This window comes from Notolepis coatsorum (genome assembly GCF_963971535.1).
Source record: "Notolepis coatsorum genome assembly, chromosome: 16".
Classification (NCBI taxonomy): Eukaryota; Metazoa; Chordata; class Actinopteri; order Aulopiformes; family Paralepididae; genus Notolepis; species Notolepis coatsorum.
The window spans coordinates 89,364,744-89,386,141 of NC_140180.1; the positions used below are offsets into that span (position 1 = coordinate 89,364,744).

Sequence of the window (21,398 nt, forward strand, 5' to 3'; positions counted from 1 at the left end):
CCATTTTCCGTTTGTACGACGCAATAAACGCCGAAAGCATATAGATTCTTGCGTCTCGAAAGCTATCCAATGCACTCGAGTGTTTGTCTGGATCCACATAACAAGATAGCTCTGCCGGAACATTTTCCCTGATGCACAGAGCGCCACATCCGGTTTAGAGTGGAGTGCAACTCGCCCGAAATCCACCAGGTGGTGGTATTGAGGCGTTGCAATATCAGACAGTCCAGAGGCTCCCACAGCCTTGCTGGATGAATTATGAATGCCAATAGCGAATAAAGGAAATGACGATCATAAAAACGAGTAAACTCGTTGTTGGCGTTATTAGATTGGCGGCCAATAATGAGTATACTCGTTTTTGGCGCAGAACCAGTTAACCTGTTCCACCCGTGGAATATTTTCTGAAAATCCGCCTAAAATATATACCTAGGTAAATGGAATATTGCTCCACTTCTACAAGGACCATTAGCATATTCTTGGTATCTAGGGTAGGACATCTATGGACCTCAGTGAATGTATTTAGTGTCAGAAATATTGTGTATTACTAGGCTTGCTTAAATTGTGATGAAACAAAGGAGAATATGAATTATGATTTGTCTTTGCATCTTTGACAGTGAATAACACCATGCTGATAATGACCAAACATTAAAAACTGCCACTGATCTCGTTCAGTACCTTCTTGAGATCATGTGTACAAAAAAATCGAAGGATATTAATAATGGGAAGATGATTAAATAGAAGGTTCTGAATTCTCCCATCCGGACCAATGCAATTTGAAATAATTATTATAGAATAGGAGCCTTATAAATTACCTTATTATAGCCAATTCGTACATATATATATACATATATTATCTTTCAAATGCCAGAGTTCAATTTGGATTTAGTATCACCAGGCGTCCATAAGAACAGATCATGAAATCTACTGTACTTTTTTATTTTCCCCACAGTGCAACCGTTTTGAAACTAATTTCAGATCTAATTGTTCCTACATGTTAACAATGGGGAAGAGAAACTTGAAAGCCTTTCAATATTTGTCAAAAACGTTACCTTTTGTGGCTTATTATCCCGAATATTAACAGTTATTGAAATAATTCATACAGAACTCTGAACCTTGAACCCCATAAAATCTTCCAGGAAGTGTAGTTTTAAAAACGTTAAACGCAGAACGATATCTGTGGAACTCTGCTACAAAATGGCCGCAAAAGACTACAATTACCATGGTTCAAAATTTCCAAAATTGTTGCACTCTCGGAATAGACTTCACCAAATCGAAAAGTTAAATCTATCTAATGACACTTTTAACCTATTGCTAAACTAACGTATTGATGATAATATACATTCTACATGCTGTTGTGACATGTTAGTGATGTTAATACTTTAATACATTTGAAATTAAAATCGCAACTTTTATCCAACGGTCTAAAAAATATTGATTTATGACCAGAGTCATTTCGGGACCGGTATCGGTCCCGTTGGGTGGAAGAGGTTAAGGGTACCGACCGAATCACGTCGGTACTACCGATTCACGTGAGATCTGCCGGTGCCACATTTTGGTACTGTAAATGTTTTTATTTTTTTTTACATTTGTTTAAGACCTATGACCCATGAAACCTATGAAGTGTGCCTCACGTTCACGTCAACGTTCACAAGCACAATACACGCTTACCTAAGATTTGACTTGATTCAACAACAAAGCAGTCGGGGCAATGGCAAGCCGAAAACGGTCGTAAGTGTTGTTACTAGGGGTGTAACGATGCATAGATTAATCTAAATTAGGGATGTTCGATATTGGCTTTTTTACCGATATACCGATATTGTCCAACTCTTAATTTCCGATACCGATATCAACCGATACCGATATATGCAGGGTTTCACAGACACAGTATTTCTGACACTGTGAATACATTCCCTGAGATCCATAGATGTCCCTAGGCCTAGAATCAGATACCAAGAACATACAAATGGACAAAATTTTTTTTTTTTTTTTTTTTTTGGTAAATGTTTATTCTACGTGCTTATGGAATGAATGAGAATATCACTTTCTTTTTATTATTACTTTTGAGTTAATTTTCATAACGTCATAATTTGCTGTGTAATTAATTAATCTAATAAACGCGATAAACTGACAGCTCTAAAAAAAAGAAATAATAACAATAGAGAACAAGACGGTATATGGAATATTAATACAACGTGGCAAATATATAGCCTACATGAAAGGAATGGGATGCGCTGAGAGCAGAATGTAGATGTGTCCATTCTATTCCACTATAGCTATATCCGCGCGATTGAGTTTAGTTCTTATTTATTCACTGTCATTTGCAGTGTTTATGTAGTGCTTTTATTTATCCTCAGTCATGACTATAAATGTAAAACATAATTGTTAATTATACTAATATTGTCGTATGTATTATAATTATTTAAATCCGAGGATGTCTGTAGAATCTATGTGAACGCAATCACCAATGATTTCTCCCAAATGAAGCCCTTAAGAACACGGGCGCACACCAGTCTGTCCTATCTACGACTGCCTTTCCGCATTTGTAAATCCTGTTCTTAGCTACGATCGAATCTCTGAAAAGAAACCGTTCGACCCGAGAAGTTTGTAAGTGGAGTTACGAGAAATTAGTTCGTAACCTTCTCGTCACTCCGTTCGATCACGAGGTCCAATGTGTTCAGCCTGTCCTGTACTCGCATGGATCCTTGTTGTTTCCCCACAGGTTCCAGCGAATAGCAAGGTGGTCTGTGCAAAGTTTGCTGTCCAGTCTGTGGATGAGAATTACCTGAGAACTTTGACTGATCCGTTTGGGAAAATAGTGAAGATCCTCATGTTCCCTGCGCTGGTAAGACGGTCAAATGCTCTGCCACAAATTTATTATTGTATTGTATTTCTCTTAATGTATCACAATATCTGCTTAGGTATGCATAATCACATGCAATCCAGTTGATGTTTATTGAATTTAACTGCAAATCGATTGTAACCTTTTAGTCTGATAATCGGAACGAATTGACCTACTGGTATTTCAATTCGACTTCACCCATATAAACAAAGCATTTCACCCCATGATGGAAACGGGGGTACATTCAGAACTTGTATGCAACAATGATTCAAAACGACAATTTGGCAAACATGTTTGCTCAGCTGTCGGTCCCAAGGAATCTGAGGTTTGGCTACTTTACCATCTCATATAGTGGACCACGCTAAAGTAAGGAGATTAATTTGGTGGCTTAAACTAACGTGTCTGTTTATCCAACGTATCTATATAGACCTCTTCAGAAGAATTCTATTGCTGTTCCGTCGAGAGCTTTGACCCCGGTTTACTTCCCAGCTGCTGTTTTTGCAAACATTGCAACATGTTAGAAAAGGTCCACTGACCATGTGGAAAGGAATCCCAACCTGAGCACGACATAAGAGCAAAATGGCTGCCGTGTGAATATGTCCATTGTCATGTGCAAAACAATAGTTGCTATGCTACAGGCAGCCAGGCTGGAAGAAAGAACTACACACACTGTGCAAGGCCTCTATTAAATTGGACTGACAATTCCATCCATTCCCACTAGGGAACGGAACAAGTCATGATTTCCCAGATCCAGTACTCGCATGAATCACTGGAGTAGTGCTCGAGTACTTGTTTAGGGAAATCTATTTTTAGAAAGCATCTTAAAGCGTATGGCAGCAACAATAACAATGCACAGCAATACACCCGATGCTTCACGCATATTGTCAGTTACCATTTGTAATAATTACAGCACCTCCACTCTGTCTGCAGCACGTCTCCCGGCTCATGGAACGGCATGTTTCTTGAGAAAAACGCGTTTGTGTCCAAACTGTCCATATCAATAGTCTATGAACGCTATGCAAAGTGGGCGACGTGTTGTTGGCACAATTTAGAAATGCACAAACACAAACCGCTGTTTTTATCTTTTACATAACGCTAAGATAACTGTATTCCAACATAGCAAACCCTTTGGTCCATAGCTCTACAGCATTCCTGCAACAACTCACGCCTTGTGGGATTTCAGAGCGAGATTTCAGTTTCAATGGCAAAAGCAGCCACTTTTGGTGGACGTACTTGGTGTTAACCAAATTAAATTAAAAAAATGTAGTTCCCTCAAGTTCAGTGGTAATCAATTACTCACGCCCATCCACAATTCCTATTCATTCTGGTCTTTTCCGCCTTCTGTGTCACGATTACATACCTGAATGACTATATGGCAACTCAACCCCCCCCCCCCCCCCCCCCAAGGCGTTTGTGGAGATGGGATCAGTCGACCAGGCAAAGGACCTGGTTAAATACTACACCAGCAACCCTGTCGAGGCCAAAGGACAAGAAATCGTGTTCTCTGCATCATCCACCTTAAACTTCCTTCAGGTAACGACAGTGTTTATCAGACCATCAGCCACAATCTATTTGAGAGTTTCTTGTTCACCAATATGGATAGGTATGCATGCTGATTGAAATCCATTGATCTTGTAACCATAAAGGGATATTTCTGAACCCTAGCTCTATTTGCTACTTCCCAATGTTGTTATTGATCGGTAGAGTAATTTCTCAGCACAATCCATGCTGTTGCTCATGCTAGCTCAGGCTAGTTGGCCACAAACCAATGCAAAGTGAACGCTAGGAGGTTGGGTGAAAAATTTGAAACCGTCTTAAGTTCCAGAGGACCATTTTAACGCAGCATCAATCCCAGTGTCCAGACTAAAGACTTGTGGACTAAGTCCTTATAGACTTGACTGACGTATTTCCAGATTGTGAAGTTTGAGAGTCCAAGGTCGAGGCTTGCTGGCTCATGGACTTTGAAGTGTGTTCTTGTTAAAGGAACTCGCCAATGTGCTTACAGTCTTCTCCAGAGTCGGACAAGAAGATGGATACCAATTCCCTCTGTGTTCAGTAGAAAGCTATCCGGCTGCAAACTAGCCTAGCTTAAAACTCAAACACCTAGGCTAGCTGGTCTGTATGTGCTTCCATTAATTTGTGCTAAGCTAAGTTAGCTTGCAGTCATATAGCTTTCTACTGAGTGCACTAAGAGGAAATTGGTATCTATACTCTTGTCTGACTCTGGAGAAGACTGTATTTCCCATAATGTTGGCGTGTTCTTTCTTAAGTTCGGGAGAGCGAGTCCATGAGGTTTCTGATGTGGACTATTGTGGCCCTCTGTGTGGACTTTAACCATGTCTTTGCTAACTTCAACCAAGGGAATTGCCCACAATCCAAAGCGAAGGTGATTATTAAAGTCCGTACATATAGTTATGTGTCCAACACATTGATTTACTTATATAATCATTACCCATGAAGGTAAATAGAATAGAATAGAAGTACTTTATTGATCCCGAGGGAAATTCAGTACTACAGATCGCTCACAATAAACATTTAGGCAGTCAAAATCAAAAATCACAAATGAGAATACAAATACAGTCTGGGATATACATTCTAAATATATACAGTAAATGTGGAAAAGTGTCGATGTGGGAGTAAAAAGTCACGGGTCAAAAGTCCAGGAAGATTACCAGAGTTGTACCGTCACACTGTGCTCAGTGAGGCACAGTGACGTGTTGTATAGTCTGATGGCTGTCGGAATGAAGGACTTCCTGTGCGTTCAGTGTTGCATCTTGGGAGTCTGAGTCTAAAGGCCCTCCCATAGTCGAGCAGACTGTACACAGAGCAGACTCCGCGGAGGTCCACTGGACTCTTTGAGCCTTCATAGTCTAGCGGACCTCCGCGGACCAATTTCCTACATGTCACGCGCCAGTTTACACAATTGTCCCCACGCTGTTCAACTTCTGTCATGTCGTCATCATCCGATGTCAAAATAAAGAGTGTTATCTCCGTTTCCAATATTTCGATAATAAAACGGGCAGTTTTACGCACTTGAATAACAGGTATATAGGCAGCGAAATGCAATGTACCGTATAGGCTTGAGGTGGACAGCGCTGGTGCTGAAATGACAAACGGCATTGCATGAAATAAAAGCACCAGTTTTATTTCAAAAATAAAACTGGACATTTTACACACTTCATTTAGAAAAGCCATTCAAACATCTCTCTTGTTGGCACGGAGCGAGTGGTCAGAGTAAAATGCAGATCGGCGTCACATTAAATGCAGTTCGATGTCAACCAAAACGCCGAGCAGCGTTTTGTGTGACACCAAGTCAGCGGTGCGGATGTCCGCGCGTCAGAAAATAGTAGCTTCGCTGTCCGCTGAGATCAAAGCTCAAAGAGCCGCGCGGACCTCCGCGGAGTCTGCTCTGTGTACAGTCTGCTCGACTATGGGAGGGCCTTAACTCTGAACATGCTCCTTCTATCGGCCAAGTCCGTGTGTAGTGGATGGGACTGGGAGGCATACAATTAGGAGGCATTATAAAATATGCCTAATGGTAAAACAAAGAACTGTGTAAACTTGATATTCTATATTCTATATTTTATTAACCTGTAGCCTGCTATTTTATTTAGCCCTATTTAAAATGCTTATGCAGAAGCTGTGGATTTATTCTAAACCCACATTCATGAGGTCTTGGGCTGCTGACACTGTGCTGCATCACAGCTGATGTTGATTCTACTGATTGAGAGGAGGCGTGTCGTTCCAAATGTTTTTCCTACTCGGAACCCTTGCACCCTCTTGGACTACCAAACATGAGAACTCTGAATTATGTCAGTCAAGTCCATGAGGGCTCAGTCTGCGAGTCTGTAGTCTGGAGATAGGGATTTAGCCCAAAAGGATGCAAGGGTTCTGAGTTCTGAGACTTGGTAGGCCGTTCCAGTATTTTATTATGTTAAAGGATACTATTTCTCAACTCTGGCAATGGGGCCTGCACTGTTTTGTCCCTTGTGAGGGAATATTAACCAACTTGCAATGTTTTGATGTCACATTTTCTCTTTTATTTCTCATGTCTGCTTTGAACACGTTGAGTTGAATTAGAAGTTCGTGTTTTGTGTCCGACAGAGCTCTCGAGTGGTGAGCTTCACGCCTGCCCCCTCAGCAGAGGACGGCCAGGCTGACCTCATCACCGTGGTGAAAGGCTTTGGACCTCCGCTCTACACGCTGTTCCTGCCTTCTCTGGTGAGCTCTACTTACTCACCATTACACATATTTTAATGGGGGGACACATCCAGCAGCTGATCCATAGACTGTGAATAATGGAATAACTCAGAGATGGTATGGTACCCATGGAGATTTTACTGGGATATGGGTACATTTTCTAATTCAGACCGATAAACCCATTTTCGATGAGATGGCTTAGGGCTGGGCGATATAACGATAACGATAAATATCGCGATATATTTTAATAATCGATATCGAATATCGAAATTTAAATTTTTTTTTTTTTTTTTACCTGCAACAGGGCAGTTTTAAAACCAGAGACAGTGGACAGACTTGTCTTTCTTGCCTGCAACTTAAAGTAATGGCTTTGCTTGTCCAAATGACAATACTGACCAAATTCAGATTTCTTTTTCTCTTGTCCATTTATTTTGTTTGCTTTCTAATTTAAAATACATTTTGAAACCGTCTGTACACAGTAGGCTATGTGTGCTAGCAGAACTAGACTCCAGTCACGAGTCACAGTGCACATGTGCGGTGGTTTGTCCACCAAAAAAGCGCCAAAAGATCGAAAATAAACTAGCAGAGCCAGAACTGTTCAACTCCTCTGGAGCCACAGCCAGCAGAGAAGCCGGTTTACTTTAGCTTTTAAACCAGCTGCAGCCTGAGAACTGGAGTGTGAGGGGATGTAACACTAAAGATGGCGGCAATGACAAAGAATTGCTGCAAAATAAACATACATCTGTTGTTTAAAAAAAAAAAAAAAAAAAAAAAAAAAAAAAAAAAAAATTAATTTTTTTTTATACTTATAACAATTCGATAATTATCGATATCGAGAAATAAAATAAAATTATCATATCGTTATCGCGATATGATTTTTTTCCATATCGCCCAGCCCTAAGATGGCTCATATAAAGGTTGTATATATATATATATATTGACACTGGACCAATTCCAAAATGTCACTTGATGGCAGCACAAATTGAAGCTCTGATTTCTAGCTCAGGGAGACTGTTGATGGATATTGACTGCAATGTCCCAAGGTCAATGGAACCGTACAATGTAAATTGTGTTGTACGGTAGATTTTCTGATAGTCCTTGTAGCTTCCAAACTTTGTTTGTCTGAAGGAAGCAACAGTTGTGATCGGAGGACAGAGCTTGAGATGGATCAGTGGTTCTCAAACTACGGGTTGCGACCCAAAGTGGGGTCGTGGGTAGGTGACAGTGCAGCTGAATGGCAATTGTAGTATCAAACAAAAGTATTTTAATCATATTTGCTTATAATTTAAACCACATTATTGTGTACCAGAATATCATACTTTCATCACAATACAACCCCATTGAAAAATATAAATAAAGCACATTATAATATTGAATAGTTGCAACTTTTTGCACATTGGCAATAAAACATTTAAATGTTCTGGTAACATTTTGACTAAATGCCTCGTTTTATAAATGTGTATTGATAACATAGTGCTGTAATATAAATATGCTTACGCAAGTTCAACGTGTGCTTTTATTTTGATATTCCTTAATTCCACGTTGAAATTACGCAATACATTAACACATTGGCTGCCCACGAGATTTCGCGTTATTGGCCACCATGCCAATAACGAGATTTCTCGTTATTTAATCGTTATTTCTTTTATTAGCGATATCCATTCATTTTTCATCCGTCCAGCCTGACGTTATCATTGGGAATGGCTCTGAGCTCGAAAAGGGCAAATAACGCCCCCTATCGTCCCCCGGATGGTAATGCACATCATTGGATTGGATTGAGTGAAAAAGTGCATCAGAGAAAAACTCTGGTCCAGGGTTTTCCCATCTCTGGCAAGCAGTGTCTGTTACCAGATTCACTGGCGAGGCTCGGAGCAGCTTTCGATTATGCGTTTCGGACTATAACGTTGGATCAATAAACGCGATCAATATTTGGAATGGCGATCAGGAATTGGATTCATCTTTTTGTAGAACATCTTATCTGAGGTAAGGAATCTATGTTCCCAGTTTTGGGTTAATCAGAGTTGTTTTTCACAGCGTTCACAACGTGTGTATGTGTGTGGCGTTAGGCGCTGAGCGCGGCACGAATAAATGATTTTTCAGCCCGCTTTTGTATCGTGCATAAGAACACAAATACTCTCGATAATCTAGCGTTTATTTGAAAGCGATTCATAAATCAGCCGGAAAATGACAACGTGTTTTGTGTATTCCAGTAAATGGCTATTTTCGCGGATTTCTCTGGAATCACTAGAAATCTTCAAAACTATACTTGTAAAAACGGTATAAAGTGGAAATGTACTGATGAAAAAACAATCCGTTTCGTACATGTTGACTGCAATCAAGTCATTGATAAGCGACGGGTGTATTAGACACATAGCCATAATTTAAGATATAGTTTAATCGCTCGCAAATGTGTTCGTCCTCCCATTGATTAACGTGCTGGCATCCAAGCGATAAATCGTCATATCCGGCTGGCAACCAATGTGTTAAGTGTGGGGTCCGGGTCCCCAAAAAAAATCCTAAATAAAATGGTTGTGGTATAACGTTTTGAGAACCCCTGAGATGGATCAATTAGTAAGGTGTGCAGGAGACTTGGCTGCTCTTAAGATGTAAAATTATTAATGATGTCATGCTTCATAGGCTTTCGTGGAAATGAAGAACGCTCCGGACGCTCAAAAGCTGGTGGAATATTACTCGTCCAACACACTGAGGATCGACGGGGACGCCATCAAAGTTGCCTACTCTGCAGAATACAACACACTCATGTAAGTCACTCTCTTCTAGCTCCTGCTATTGACCCATCTCAAGCCCCGCCCTCTTTTCTCGGTCCCTCCAATCACAACTGTCGCTTCCCTCTGACAGCGACAATTTGTGATTTGGAGGATCAAGAAAAGAGGGCAGTGCTTTCACCGAATGTTTAGAATGCCCCTGTTAGATTTCGACTGAATTTCTTGTGTAGTCCATGTGAAATAGTGAGTAATTCTATATTAAGCTTCAGTCTGTGAAACGGCAAATTTCAAGCAAATATCCACACAGTAAGAATAAAAGACAAAATGCATAATATTATCAATTGCCATTCTTCCTAAGCCAATTTCTATCTAGGTCTGTCTCCCTCAAAGTCTGCCACCAGAAGTACAACTCTGTCTCCTTGAGCTCTCTATATAACGCAAACACGGTTCTTAACTAAATTCTAAATTCATACTCTTGTCCCACACGTTCTAGCCACGGGTTCAGCCGATGGCCTTGAGAGCCGATAACACCCCTCTAGACGAGTTGTAGCAGAACAGTAACTTCATGTTTTTCCTGCTCTACCACTGCACATTAGGGATGCCCCGATCGATCGGCCACCGATCGTTATCGGCCGATAATCGGTATAAATATGCGATCTGTGAATCTGTGAATTCCGATAATGAGTCATATTCGCAGATCGCGGAAACCGATCAAGCGGAGATCTCACTCGCTGTCTGTCTCACACACAGGACCTGCAAACTGCCGCTGCTCCTCCTCCCTAGCCCCGCCCGCACCCGTGTACAGTTTGTAAACACAGAGGACTGAGAGGCGGCTCCTCTGCTCGAGTCTATAGTGCATTCGACCTGAGCTAACGTTAGCTACCTAGCTATCGTTACTGTTTAAACAAAATTACCCAGTCAACTATTCACTTTTAGTAGGCATTGTCTAACGGTATTTAGCCGGCTAGCTACTGATAGCTCCTGATATCAACAAATGCTCCAGCAAGTCTATTGGTCCTTGTTGATACCTCCGTTAGCTTGCGTTAGCTTGCGTTAGCTGACGTTAGTTCACTGTTAAACACGAAATGTCCCATTGAACTAAAAAGTTCTGTCTTAACGTCATCTAGCTGGCTAGCAGTAGCTACAGATAGCTCTTGATATCAATGTCTTATGTCAGGGCTTGCTGAATGTGATATGACCAAAGCACAGTAACGTTACCAATAGGGTCCAGCTGCAGCACAGGAGAATCCTTTTTGGAGCTGGAGGCTACTAGAGTACACACAGACAGTGGAGCTGTTTGCAGATAGCGAGCATTTTGACTTGTTGCGTGGTGGCGATGTCTCGCAGATAATACAAGTACAAGTCTAATTATATAATGTATATATTTTATAAAAAAAAAAAAAAATTATATAAAAAATCTTTTAATTTATTTTTAATCAAAAACGATCGGTATCGGCCGATATGGCTCACGTATCGGTGGCAAAAAACGTGATCGGGGCATCCCTACTGCACATGAATGCTGTTTTACCTACTCTACCACTGCACATGAATGCTGTTTTACCTACTCTACCACTGCACATGAATGTGGTGTTTTCTTTTGAAAGTGGTCACCAATGGTTACAGGCAGTCATGTTGGAAGAAGGAGAACTACACAAACATTTTGTGAAACGCCACTATTCAGCACATTATCATTAAAATTTTCTGATATGTTCATCATAAATGTTATATATAAATATAAGTTCTGTGGTTGTGAGTTTTTTTATATGAGTTGGGGCAGCTTAGCTGAAGAATTGTGCACTTTGTTATAAAAACGTCAAACCTGGTACCTATTAGTGGTCTGCAAGGGCCTTGAAATAAAGCCCGAGCCCGTGAACTTCAGGCCCTGCCCGAAAATAAGCCCGGCTGTAAATAATATTTTAAGCCCTAGCCCGCGTGAAAACCAGAAAAAAATTATTATTATTATTATTAAAATATAATTTTTCTTTGTATTTGTTTTAAATATTCGAAACACGGTTTTATATGAACGTAATAAATAAACAAAACTAAGAAGCATTTACATAGCCTGTTTCGCAATGCCGTCTCTCCCAGTGCTCGCTTATATAGACTGACTCACACATCAGCCTCGTAAAACGTATTGAAGGCTATAGAATCTTCTTTGACACACACACACACACACACACACACACACACACGACACACAATAGCCTACTCAGTCAAACAAACAAACAGAAAACAGAAATCAGGGTGCTCCAGTAGCACACCATGTTACCGCGCTGCGTCGCGGGACTCCGTGCTGCGTCACGGATCTGGTTGACTCCGAGTTCGATTCCCGGACTCGCCGTCATTTTTTCTCGAATGTCTCCCCCTGCTCTCTCTCCCGTTTCACCCTACAACTGTCGGTCATGCTTGACCAGAAAAGCGATAAACGCTAAAAAAAATTAAAATAAAATTAAAAAAAGAAAACAGAAATCAGATTTCGAGCAGAGCAACGTAATGAAAATCACAACAAAACAAGTAGCGAGTCGCGACCCAGCAAATAGTAAACATCACTCACCATGACGTCAGCAACGCATTGAACACCGTTAACAAAACCGGCTACATACATCCCAAGAACAAATTAAAACGTTCGCCAACTGGCTATATTCCAACACAACCAATCGAGTTGAACTTGTCCCCTGAGTTCTCCCTGCGCGCTGCAGTAATTACATCCAAATGTTTCTCTGGCGCAAAAGAGAAAGCGAATCTTAAAACGAAGGTTATCATATAACCCTAGTTATATGAAAAAAAAAAAAAAAGAAGAAAAAAAAACGGCGGTGCCCGGGCCCGGCCGAGCCCGAATTATTTATTTAAAAAAAAGCCCTACCCAGCCCGAACCCGCCGGGCCGGGCCCCGTCGGGCCTGGGCAAGGTTGCAGTGCACTAGTACCTATGTAGCTTAATATATTTAGAAGAAATCTGGATATTGGGCCCCCCTACTGGCCATGGCAGGCATCAATGTTATTAGATCGCTTTTAGGGGGGCTGTGCCTACCCTAAATTAAATGTTGCTTTTTCACAGATACCAATATTATTATTATAGTCCAAATAGAACCAGAGATATGCCATTTTACATATTGAATGTCAGTATATCAAAAAGCAGGGTAGCCGGACCAGCACTCACAGGTTCAATGTTTTTTAATGGCAGCCTGAATAAATAGCAGACATGTTTCGGACAATGTCCTTCTTCAGTGATATGGCTAGCGTCCGAAACATGTCTGCTATTTATTCAGGCTGCCATTAAAAAACATTGAACCTGTGAGTGCTGGTCCGGCTACCCTGCTTTTTGATATACTGAACTTTATGGGATTACAGCACCCAGTGTGAGAACTTGTGAGCGCGGTCTAACTTGACTATACATATTGAATGTCACCAATGCATGTTGAGAACTAAATTCCCAGTTAATTTTGAGACATTCAATATGGCTGATATGAAATGGCTGATTTAGGTTACAGGCAGCCCCCCTAAAAGTGATCTAATAACGTTGATGCCTGCCATGGCCACTAGGGGGTGAATTTGCAGTGGCCCAATATCCAGATTTCTAAATATATGTGTACCAAATTAGGTGCTTTTATCACAAAATGCAAAATCTGTTGAAAATGTAAGCTAAGCTGCCCCCTATGAGCAAATATCAAAATACCTTTTTGTTTGATATTACAATTGCCATTGCCATACAGTTCAATACGATGAACATGCAAGTATACTCCATCCCGGAACCTACGATCCTCTGATCTAGGTCTCCTCTCCATCCCTCGCACCAGGTTACGGACTTTTGGGGACAGAGCCTTCAGCGTGGCGTCCCCTACCCTCTGGAACTCTCTCCCCCCCGAAATCCGCAAAGCCCCAACCCTGGACACCTTCAAATCTGCTCTAAAAACACACCTCTTCACCAAGGCTTTTCCCCATCTGTTAGTTTAAATTAAATTAGATTAGGTCCATTATCCATTATCCCTTACCTTCCCTCATCCCCTTTTTTCCCCCTATTTCCCTAGCCCTATTTTTTGTCCTGATTGTGAAGCGACCTTGGGTACTATGAAAGGCGCTATATACATTTAATCTATTATTATTATACGATGCATATGTAAGCAGATATTGTGATGTATATCGGTATAGATTGATGATAAATGCACCCGACAATAGCATCTTTCCCGCCAACCTTTGCCCTGCAGGCGTATGTCATCGGCCAAGAAATACGACGAGGAACGCTCTGCAGCGAAGAGGTTGAGGAGCCCCAGCCCGAGGAGAAAGAGAGAGGACTCCTCGCATTCGAAGAGGAGGAGGAGCAGCAGAGGGCAAGAGGACAAGAAGAGGGAGAAATCCTCTGGTGAGAAGAGGAACAGGTCTCGGTCCAGCGAGCGGTCGTCCAGGAGCAGACGTTCTCAGTCCAAGGAGAAGGTGCCTGACGGGATGCAGCCCTCGGGTAAGGAGAGGAAGAGGAGTCGAGGGCGATGCCACCCAGTCCTGTGCCCCTGCCGCGTGTATATTTTCCCCAACGGAGTTTCACTTACGCGTTCGGTTTGCGCGATCTGATTGGCCACTGATGTTTCTCTCAGCGCCAATCTCGTTACTCCTAACAAACTGGTTAAGCTTGGCGACTCTTTCGAAGTCGCTCTCTTTCAAAGTTGGTTAAGGTTAGGGTTAGTTGGTTAAGGTTAGGGTTAGTTGTTAAGGTTAGGGTTGGGGTTAGTTGGTTAAGGTGAGGGTTAGTTGGTTAAGGTTAGGGTAACAGCCTGCTGGCGCGATTGTTAGCCCTTTAATCGCCAATGACGTGTTAAGACGTCATTCCTCGCCATGCGTAATCTTCCAATGACGTTTTACAGCGTCTTTGAGATCAATATTTCAAAAATCTGTCATGGTAATCATATTTCACCGACGGATCCTTGACGGGTGCTGGGGATCTCCACTCAACTCTCCAACGGTTCAATATCGCCACCTGGTGGCCGATCGCCAAACCGGAAGTGGGTAAGTGGGGCCGGAAGTGCTTGGTGTCCCCCCTATTCCGTCCGCCACTCGCGATCGCTCCCGGGACTCCATCTTGACACACTGGATAATCGATCGGTTGCCATAACTCAATAAACAACGTTATTTGGACGTACCGTATATATTATTATACAACCCGGAAATGGTTAATCTAGATCAACATCCCATAATAGCAAACTTTTTGCTCCAGTATCATCCCCCATCGCTACGAGGAAGCTGCGGTGAGTTTCAGCATTTTTGATTATTATTATCCATACAAACTGCTATGATCAATATATCACCCATACTACATGATTCATTTAACGTCGGTCATTGAAATTTTTAATCTGACGTCAATCGCTAGCAAACTGCATTTGATGATGTAATATATGCATAAATGGCTATATCTCACGTTCTAAGAATTACTGGAGAAAACGATAAAAACATTTATACTCTAGACCAGTGGTTCCCAACCTTTTTCCCCCCAGGGACCCCCAAACATCTCTGATGAAATTCGCGGACCCCCTCCTAATAAGATACCATAAAATACTTTTTTTTTTTCATTTTAATAACAAACTGCTTATACACATGCATATGCATCACAATTAGACCCACTATGCTTCTTTGACTTGTGCCTTCAATCAACAAATCTCATCTTGCACCATATGCATTTCAAAATGTTTGGCCAATATTCAAATGCTGTATTCATCCTCTCAAATCAGGCCCTAATGGTGAACGGTTTGCATTTATGGAACAAATCAATGCAACAAATTAAACTAAATATGAGACAGGAAATTCCAATCAGTAGCAGAGAGAATCTGTCCTAGCTGGGTTTAATACCTTTTTTTTGTCATTTTAATAACAAACTGCTTATACACAGGCATATGCATCACAATTAGACCCACTATGCTTCTTTAACTTGTGCCTTCAATCAACAAATCTCATCTTGCACCATATGCATTTCAAAATGTTTGGCCAATATTCAAATCCTGTATTCATCCTCTCAAATCAGTCCCTAATGGTGAACGGTTTGCATATCCTCACCTCGAGTGGTGGTAGTAAAGTTGACTGACATGAGAATGTCCTGCTTCAGATCCTCATTTTCAATATATTGCACATAAACGATGAGCACAGCCTCGTCTGCGACAGTTGTAGTTTCATCAAGTTGTATGGCAAATGGACCCTTTCTAAGCTTTTCTGACAGCTGCTGCTCGCAATCACTTGACATCTTATCAATTCGATCTTTCACTACATTGTTCGAGAGTGGTACTGATTTTAGTTTATCCGCCACCTGTGGGCCGCACAGTTTCTAAACCATTTTGATGCAGGCTGGTTTGATGAGCTGCTCGCCAATATTGTGCGGTTTCTTTGCTTTTGCAATTAAAAGCGAACACTCAAAGGAGGCTTCGGTAGCCTTCTGTAAATCACTGCCACCCCTGCTCCACGCTACTCTAACATCAACAGGCTTGTTCGCCTTGAGAGACTGTTCTTTCCTCCGAAAAAAGTCTGGATCCTTCCCAACGGTTTCTGGGTGCTTAGACGCCTGATGTCTCTTCAGCTTGCTGGGCTTCAGGCTCGAGTTTGCCAACTTTTCTCCACAAATCACACACTCAGGTCGTTTGTCTGGTCCCTCAGTGAAGCCCATGGTGATGTAATTTTCGCGATTGCTGTAGGTCCTAACTTTTTTTGCAGATGAGCTGCCGTCATCTCCTTTTCGTTTGTCACACATTTTCGCCTCTGGCGGCTGACTGCAGACGAGCCGAGAAAGTTAACTAGCGTGCTAGGCTAGCTACAGAAAGTGATACAGTCAACTGATTCGCGTTTTAGCGGCTACCCGGTAGCCTACTGTTAACGTTCAAAAATCATGTCTAGATGTTTATTTATTTATCTTTATTTTTTATTGTAGTGGAGAGACTATTCATGCTTCTGATGATAAAAATATGCTAATTAATTTTTTTTTTTTTTTTTTTTTTTTAAAGACCTCAAATCATCTGTGGTCTGGCGGACCCCCTGCGCCCCCTGGCGGACCCCAGGGGGTCCGCGGACCCCAGGTTGGGAATCACTGCTCTAGACAGTATTTTTATATGAATGTGTGAATGAAAAAGTAAAACGTTCCTACACCCTGAACAATAGCTAATCGATGTTGAATGGGCCATAGTAATGTCAATTTAGCAACAATACAATTTAAAAAGTTATAGCCCTGCAAAGTAGGTGAACATCTCCATAGACAAATAGAGCTGGCAGTGATCAAACATTGATGGATATAAATAAGCGTGGCAGAGAAAGGGTTAAGAGTAACGCGATTGGCACTGAAAAAAATGTCAGTGGCCAATCAGATCGTGCAAACCGAACGCGGAAGTGAAACTCTGTTGGGGAAAATATACACGCGCCCCTGGTCTGCTCTCTCCTAAGTCTAGAAACGAGAAGAGAACCTTCAAATTTATGATGCCATGTGGATGTAAAATCTGGGACAATGAACACAACACTGGGCAGTGGGAACTGACATTGTGGGTTGTTGTTTTGCTACGGTTTCTTTTAATCCTTGTCTTTAATGAGGTTTAAACTCTTGTTCAGACCTAGCAATGCCAGAATACAACTTTATTTGAGCATGGGAACTCAAGTTCACATTTTATGGCTCCACAAAGTTTGTGCCCCTATTCATCGTCTATGGCAGCATGGCTACATGAATAGAGCGCCGGACTCATGATCTAAACCAGCAGGGGGCACTCTGTCTTATGGACTTGTCAGTAACAATGCCCCGGTAGCGTGAACATTTAAGGCAACCAACATGCACTTCCGCGTTTCTCTGATTGGCCGAGCACGCGCATGAGCCGCGACGCGCTCCTCAGAGGCAGGAATACTAAGCTCCCCCTTAAGCTCCAGGAGAGAGGAGAGAGGCTGAAAACCCTCAGTTCTTGCCCGACTGATGGGAGCCGAATCCCGGATCCGATTTTTCTGATGAATACCCCCAAAACATGGAGGTCCCGAACGCATGGATGTATTGATTGCGCCGTAACGAATCATTAAAAAAAGATACCGTTAACTGGAATATGTTGTGCCTTTACACATATGTTGGATTATGTAATTGGTTTGTCATGACAAACAAATAAAAAAAATCACGATTTACCCGGTGGCTACAACACACTACGTTCATCCCAGCGACAACAGGCTCTTGAACTTGATCCATGCAGTGATTTTCACTGAGTACGTGCGGGCCTCTGGGGGGGTTTCATGCCATATCTTCAGTCCGTAGTGTTTAACTGTGTTCCCGGCACTACAATCCAGCCAGTTCCCCTTGGTCGACATTGCGCCACTCATTTTGAGACTTTTCTTTTTTTATTTCTAGCCATAAAGGAGTGGTGCATGTTGACAAATAATTGATAGATCCTGTGTAGTGAGACTGCTGAGTCATTTCAGTAGTTTATTGAACATCTTTGGTGAAAAAAAAAACACACTACACACGCATGTATGAACGGCATACATATTCTACTATTCATATTTCCTTTTTGTTACCTCAACCTCAGAAGCAGAGTCCAAGGCTGAGCAGCCAGCTCCTTCCAGCTCCTCGAAGCCTGAGACCAAGAGTGAGACCTCAGGTGCTGAAGGTCAGACCAAGACCCCTCCCTCCTCCGTGGAGGAAACCGCTGCCCCAGCAGAGGGAGAAGCAGGGTAACTGTTAATTTTTCTTCTCTTGTGGCAGCAGGTGTTAGAGAATAGGTTAGGCTAAAAGGTTAGAGAATGCCATCTGTTTTTACAATTAAAATTATTGTGTAAGCACTTGACCCAAGTGAGGTCTAAATTCTGGTTTAGAGCTGTTGACTGCTCAACTTAAAGGGGCACTTCACAAAAAAAAAAAAAAAAAAAAACAATAACTCAAACTAAATGAATGTGTGCAAAACTGTTCAGTTTGTGGATGTGTGAGTTATGTGCAAAATAAATCTGTTTTTTACATTTTGTGGCACCGTTTAATGAGTGTTCCATTCATGTATGGAGCAGCCCCACATCTTAAACCCAGGTGACGTCACAAATGAGGGGTTTCTTGACTTACTTGACTGACTTAATACTTCATGCCGCTAGTTGAGTGCCTTTTGTCGTATTTTTTTTTATCGATTTGAATTCATATTTCATCAAGCCTCACGCTAGTGTTGCAGACTCTCTGAGCTCAAATGGGAAAATACCGCCCCCTATCGTCTCTCCCTGTGTAACTGCACCCCATTGGTTTAGACTGATGGGGGGCGGGGTCCAGCCTCCTCATGTTGATCGCCGGCCCGGAAAACGCGTGGAATACATATTTACAGTACCCAACGCTGAATCAATAAACGCGATCGATATTTGGAATGGCGATCAGGAATTGGAATCATCTTTTTGGATAACATCTGATCTGAGGTAAGCAATTTATTTTACCAGTCTTGGGGTAATCGGATCTGTTTTTACATATATATATATATATCAGCGTGTGCCCCATGTTTGTGCGTGTGCTCGCTGATCAGGAAATGAGAGAATATATTTTTCAGATCGCTTCTATAGCGTGCATAAGTACACATATACTATCGATAATCTAGCGTTTATTTGAAAACTATTCATAAATAGGCCGAAAACTATTTTTGTGTATGCCAGAATATTCCAGTAAAGGGCGTTTATCACGGAATCTATATTTTCCTGAAAAACTAGGGCTTTTCAAAATGCTATAAAACTGTAATGAACCGATTTAAAAAATAAATAAATAAAATAAAAATCCGTCTCGACAATGTTGACTTCAAACAAGTCATTGATAAACGATGGGCAGATTAGACACAGCCATAATTTAAAACAGAGATTATGCGTTCACAACGCTATCATTGAAGTGGGTGGTGGCATTCAACCATGCTTTACCATGTTAACAAGTGGCACTGATAGTGTTAAAGGGGAGATGAAGCGTTAAACAATATGAGCCTAGTTTGTTTGTTGTGTACCTTGGGTAAGACATGGTCCTATAATCAAATGTGAAATCCTGCTTATTTGTCTGAAAACTCAAATGTAATTTCCCCGTTTTTGCCATGGGCGCCGACATTTTAGATTTAGCTGGATGGTGACGTCACGGTGATGGTTTGGGCTGGCTCCCGGTTTACAGTGCTGGTTAGATGGCTACGTAAATATGGAGTGTCGTGAAAGTCAGTCAGTCAGTAAATTGTCAACCAAATGTAACTACCTACAGAAAAAATATATATTATATAATTATACTTGTAGTTGTATCTGCGAGACCCCCCCCCCCCCCAGTCTGAGTCAGAGCGATAGTTCAACTTACAGGGTGAGGTATCAGTTTCCTTTTTTTCCTCCCTCAATAATATTATGTTTATGTACGTTATCATTATGTAAACAAATGCACATATGGATTGTTTGCTGCAACGTTTCTGAATGAATTGAAGCATTAATAAATAAGCAGATAATTAAATTAGATGTCCATAACATTTGTGTTTTTAATTAGCATAGCCTAAATAAATATGAATTCAAGAAGTTAAATACTGAATTAACGACTCATTTATTAACAAGCGAAATCTCAAAGATGACAGAGCATATGCAGCATCCCCCTGTTGGGGTTGCTCAATGCTGTAAAATATTACATAAATGTGTTTTTATGAATAACGATATTTGAGGAGCCTAATAATATTGCTACAGCATGCAATTCTCTGAGGTGGGAGGCTTCGCTTACGGGCGAAACCATCTCTGTGACGTCGGCAACAAAATGGCGGCGCACATGTTGATTTATGCTACATAAATGGACATAACAAATCGTTTTTTCTTAGAAACGCCTTATTTTTATAATGTGATTTTTTTTCCCTGTGGTTTTATCTAAATACTAATTTGATGCTATGACTATGGTTATATCGCTATGCTTCATCTCCCCTTTAACACTTTCAGTGCCGGCCATTTAACATTGGAAATCCCGTTGAATGCCAGGACCCACTTCAATGATAGCGCTCTAAACGCATAATCTCTCTCCTAAATTATGGCTGTGTCTAATCTGCCTGTCGTTTATCAATGACTTGTTTGCAGTCAACATTGTCGAAACGGATTGTTGTTTTATCGGTTCATTTTCGTTTTATAGCATTTTGAAAAGCCCTCGTTTTCAAGGAAAATATATAGATTCCGTGATAAACGGCATTTACTGGAATATTCTAGCATACACAAACTGTCATTTTTCGGCCTATTTATGAATAGTTTTCAAATAAACGCTAGATTATCGATAGTATATGTGTACTTATGCACGCTATAGAGGCGGGCTGAAAAATCAATCTCATTTCCTCATCAGGAATCACAGCGCACACACACGCATAGGGCAAAAGCTTATATCCGTGAAAACGGGTCTGACTGGTAAAATAAATTCCTTACCTGAGATCAGATGTTATCCAAAAAGATTATTCCAATTACTGATCGCCATTCCAAATATCGATCACGCTTATTGATTAGTGTTTGTACTGTAAATACATAATCCATGCTGTTCTGATGGCCGGCGATCACTTGGTCTCTTCAGTTGGCTTGACGGAAAAGTTAAATAAGGAAACTGACCACTCCCCCTGCATCAGTGTAAAGTAATGGGGTGCAGTACCACAGGGAGAGACGATAGGGGGCGGTATCTTCCCAATTGAGCTCAGAGACTCTGCAG

The 21,398-nt window shown here is 41.4% G+C and overlaps 1 protein-coding gene across 2 annotated transcripts in view; it reads left to right on the top strand.

Annotated features, from left to right (window-relative positions):
• The window catches only part of matr3l1.1 (matrin 3-like 1.1), a 66,797-nt gene that overhangs the window by 13,971 nt on the left and 31,428 nt on the right, over positions 1-21,398 (top strand). For both annotated transcript variants that reach the window (XM_084331544.1, XM_084331545.1), the window contains exons 7-12: positions 2,717-2,839; positions 4,244-4,369; positions 6,941-7,057; positions 9,674-9,798; positions 13,966-14,216; positions 18,280-18,424. In XM_084331544.1, coding sequence (XP_084187670.1) covers positions 2,717-2,839; positions 4,244-4,369; positions 6,941-7,057; positions 9,674-9,798; positions 13,966-14,216; positions 18,280-18,424 — 887 coding nt within the window. The remainder of the gene's footprint in view (positions 1-2,716; positions 2,840-4,243; positions 4,370-6,940; positions 7,058-9,673; positions 9,799-13,965; positions 14,217-18,279; positions 18,425-21,398) is intronic.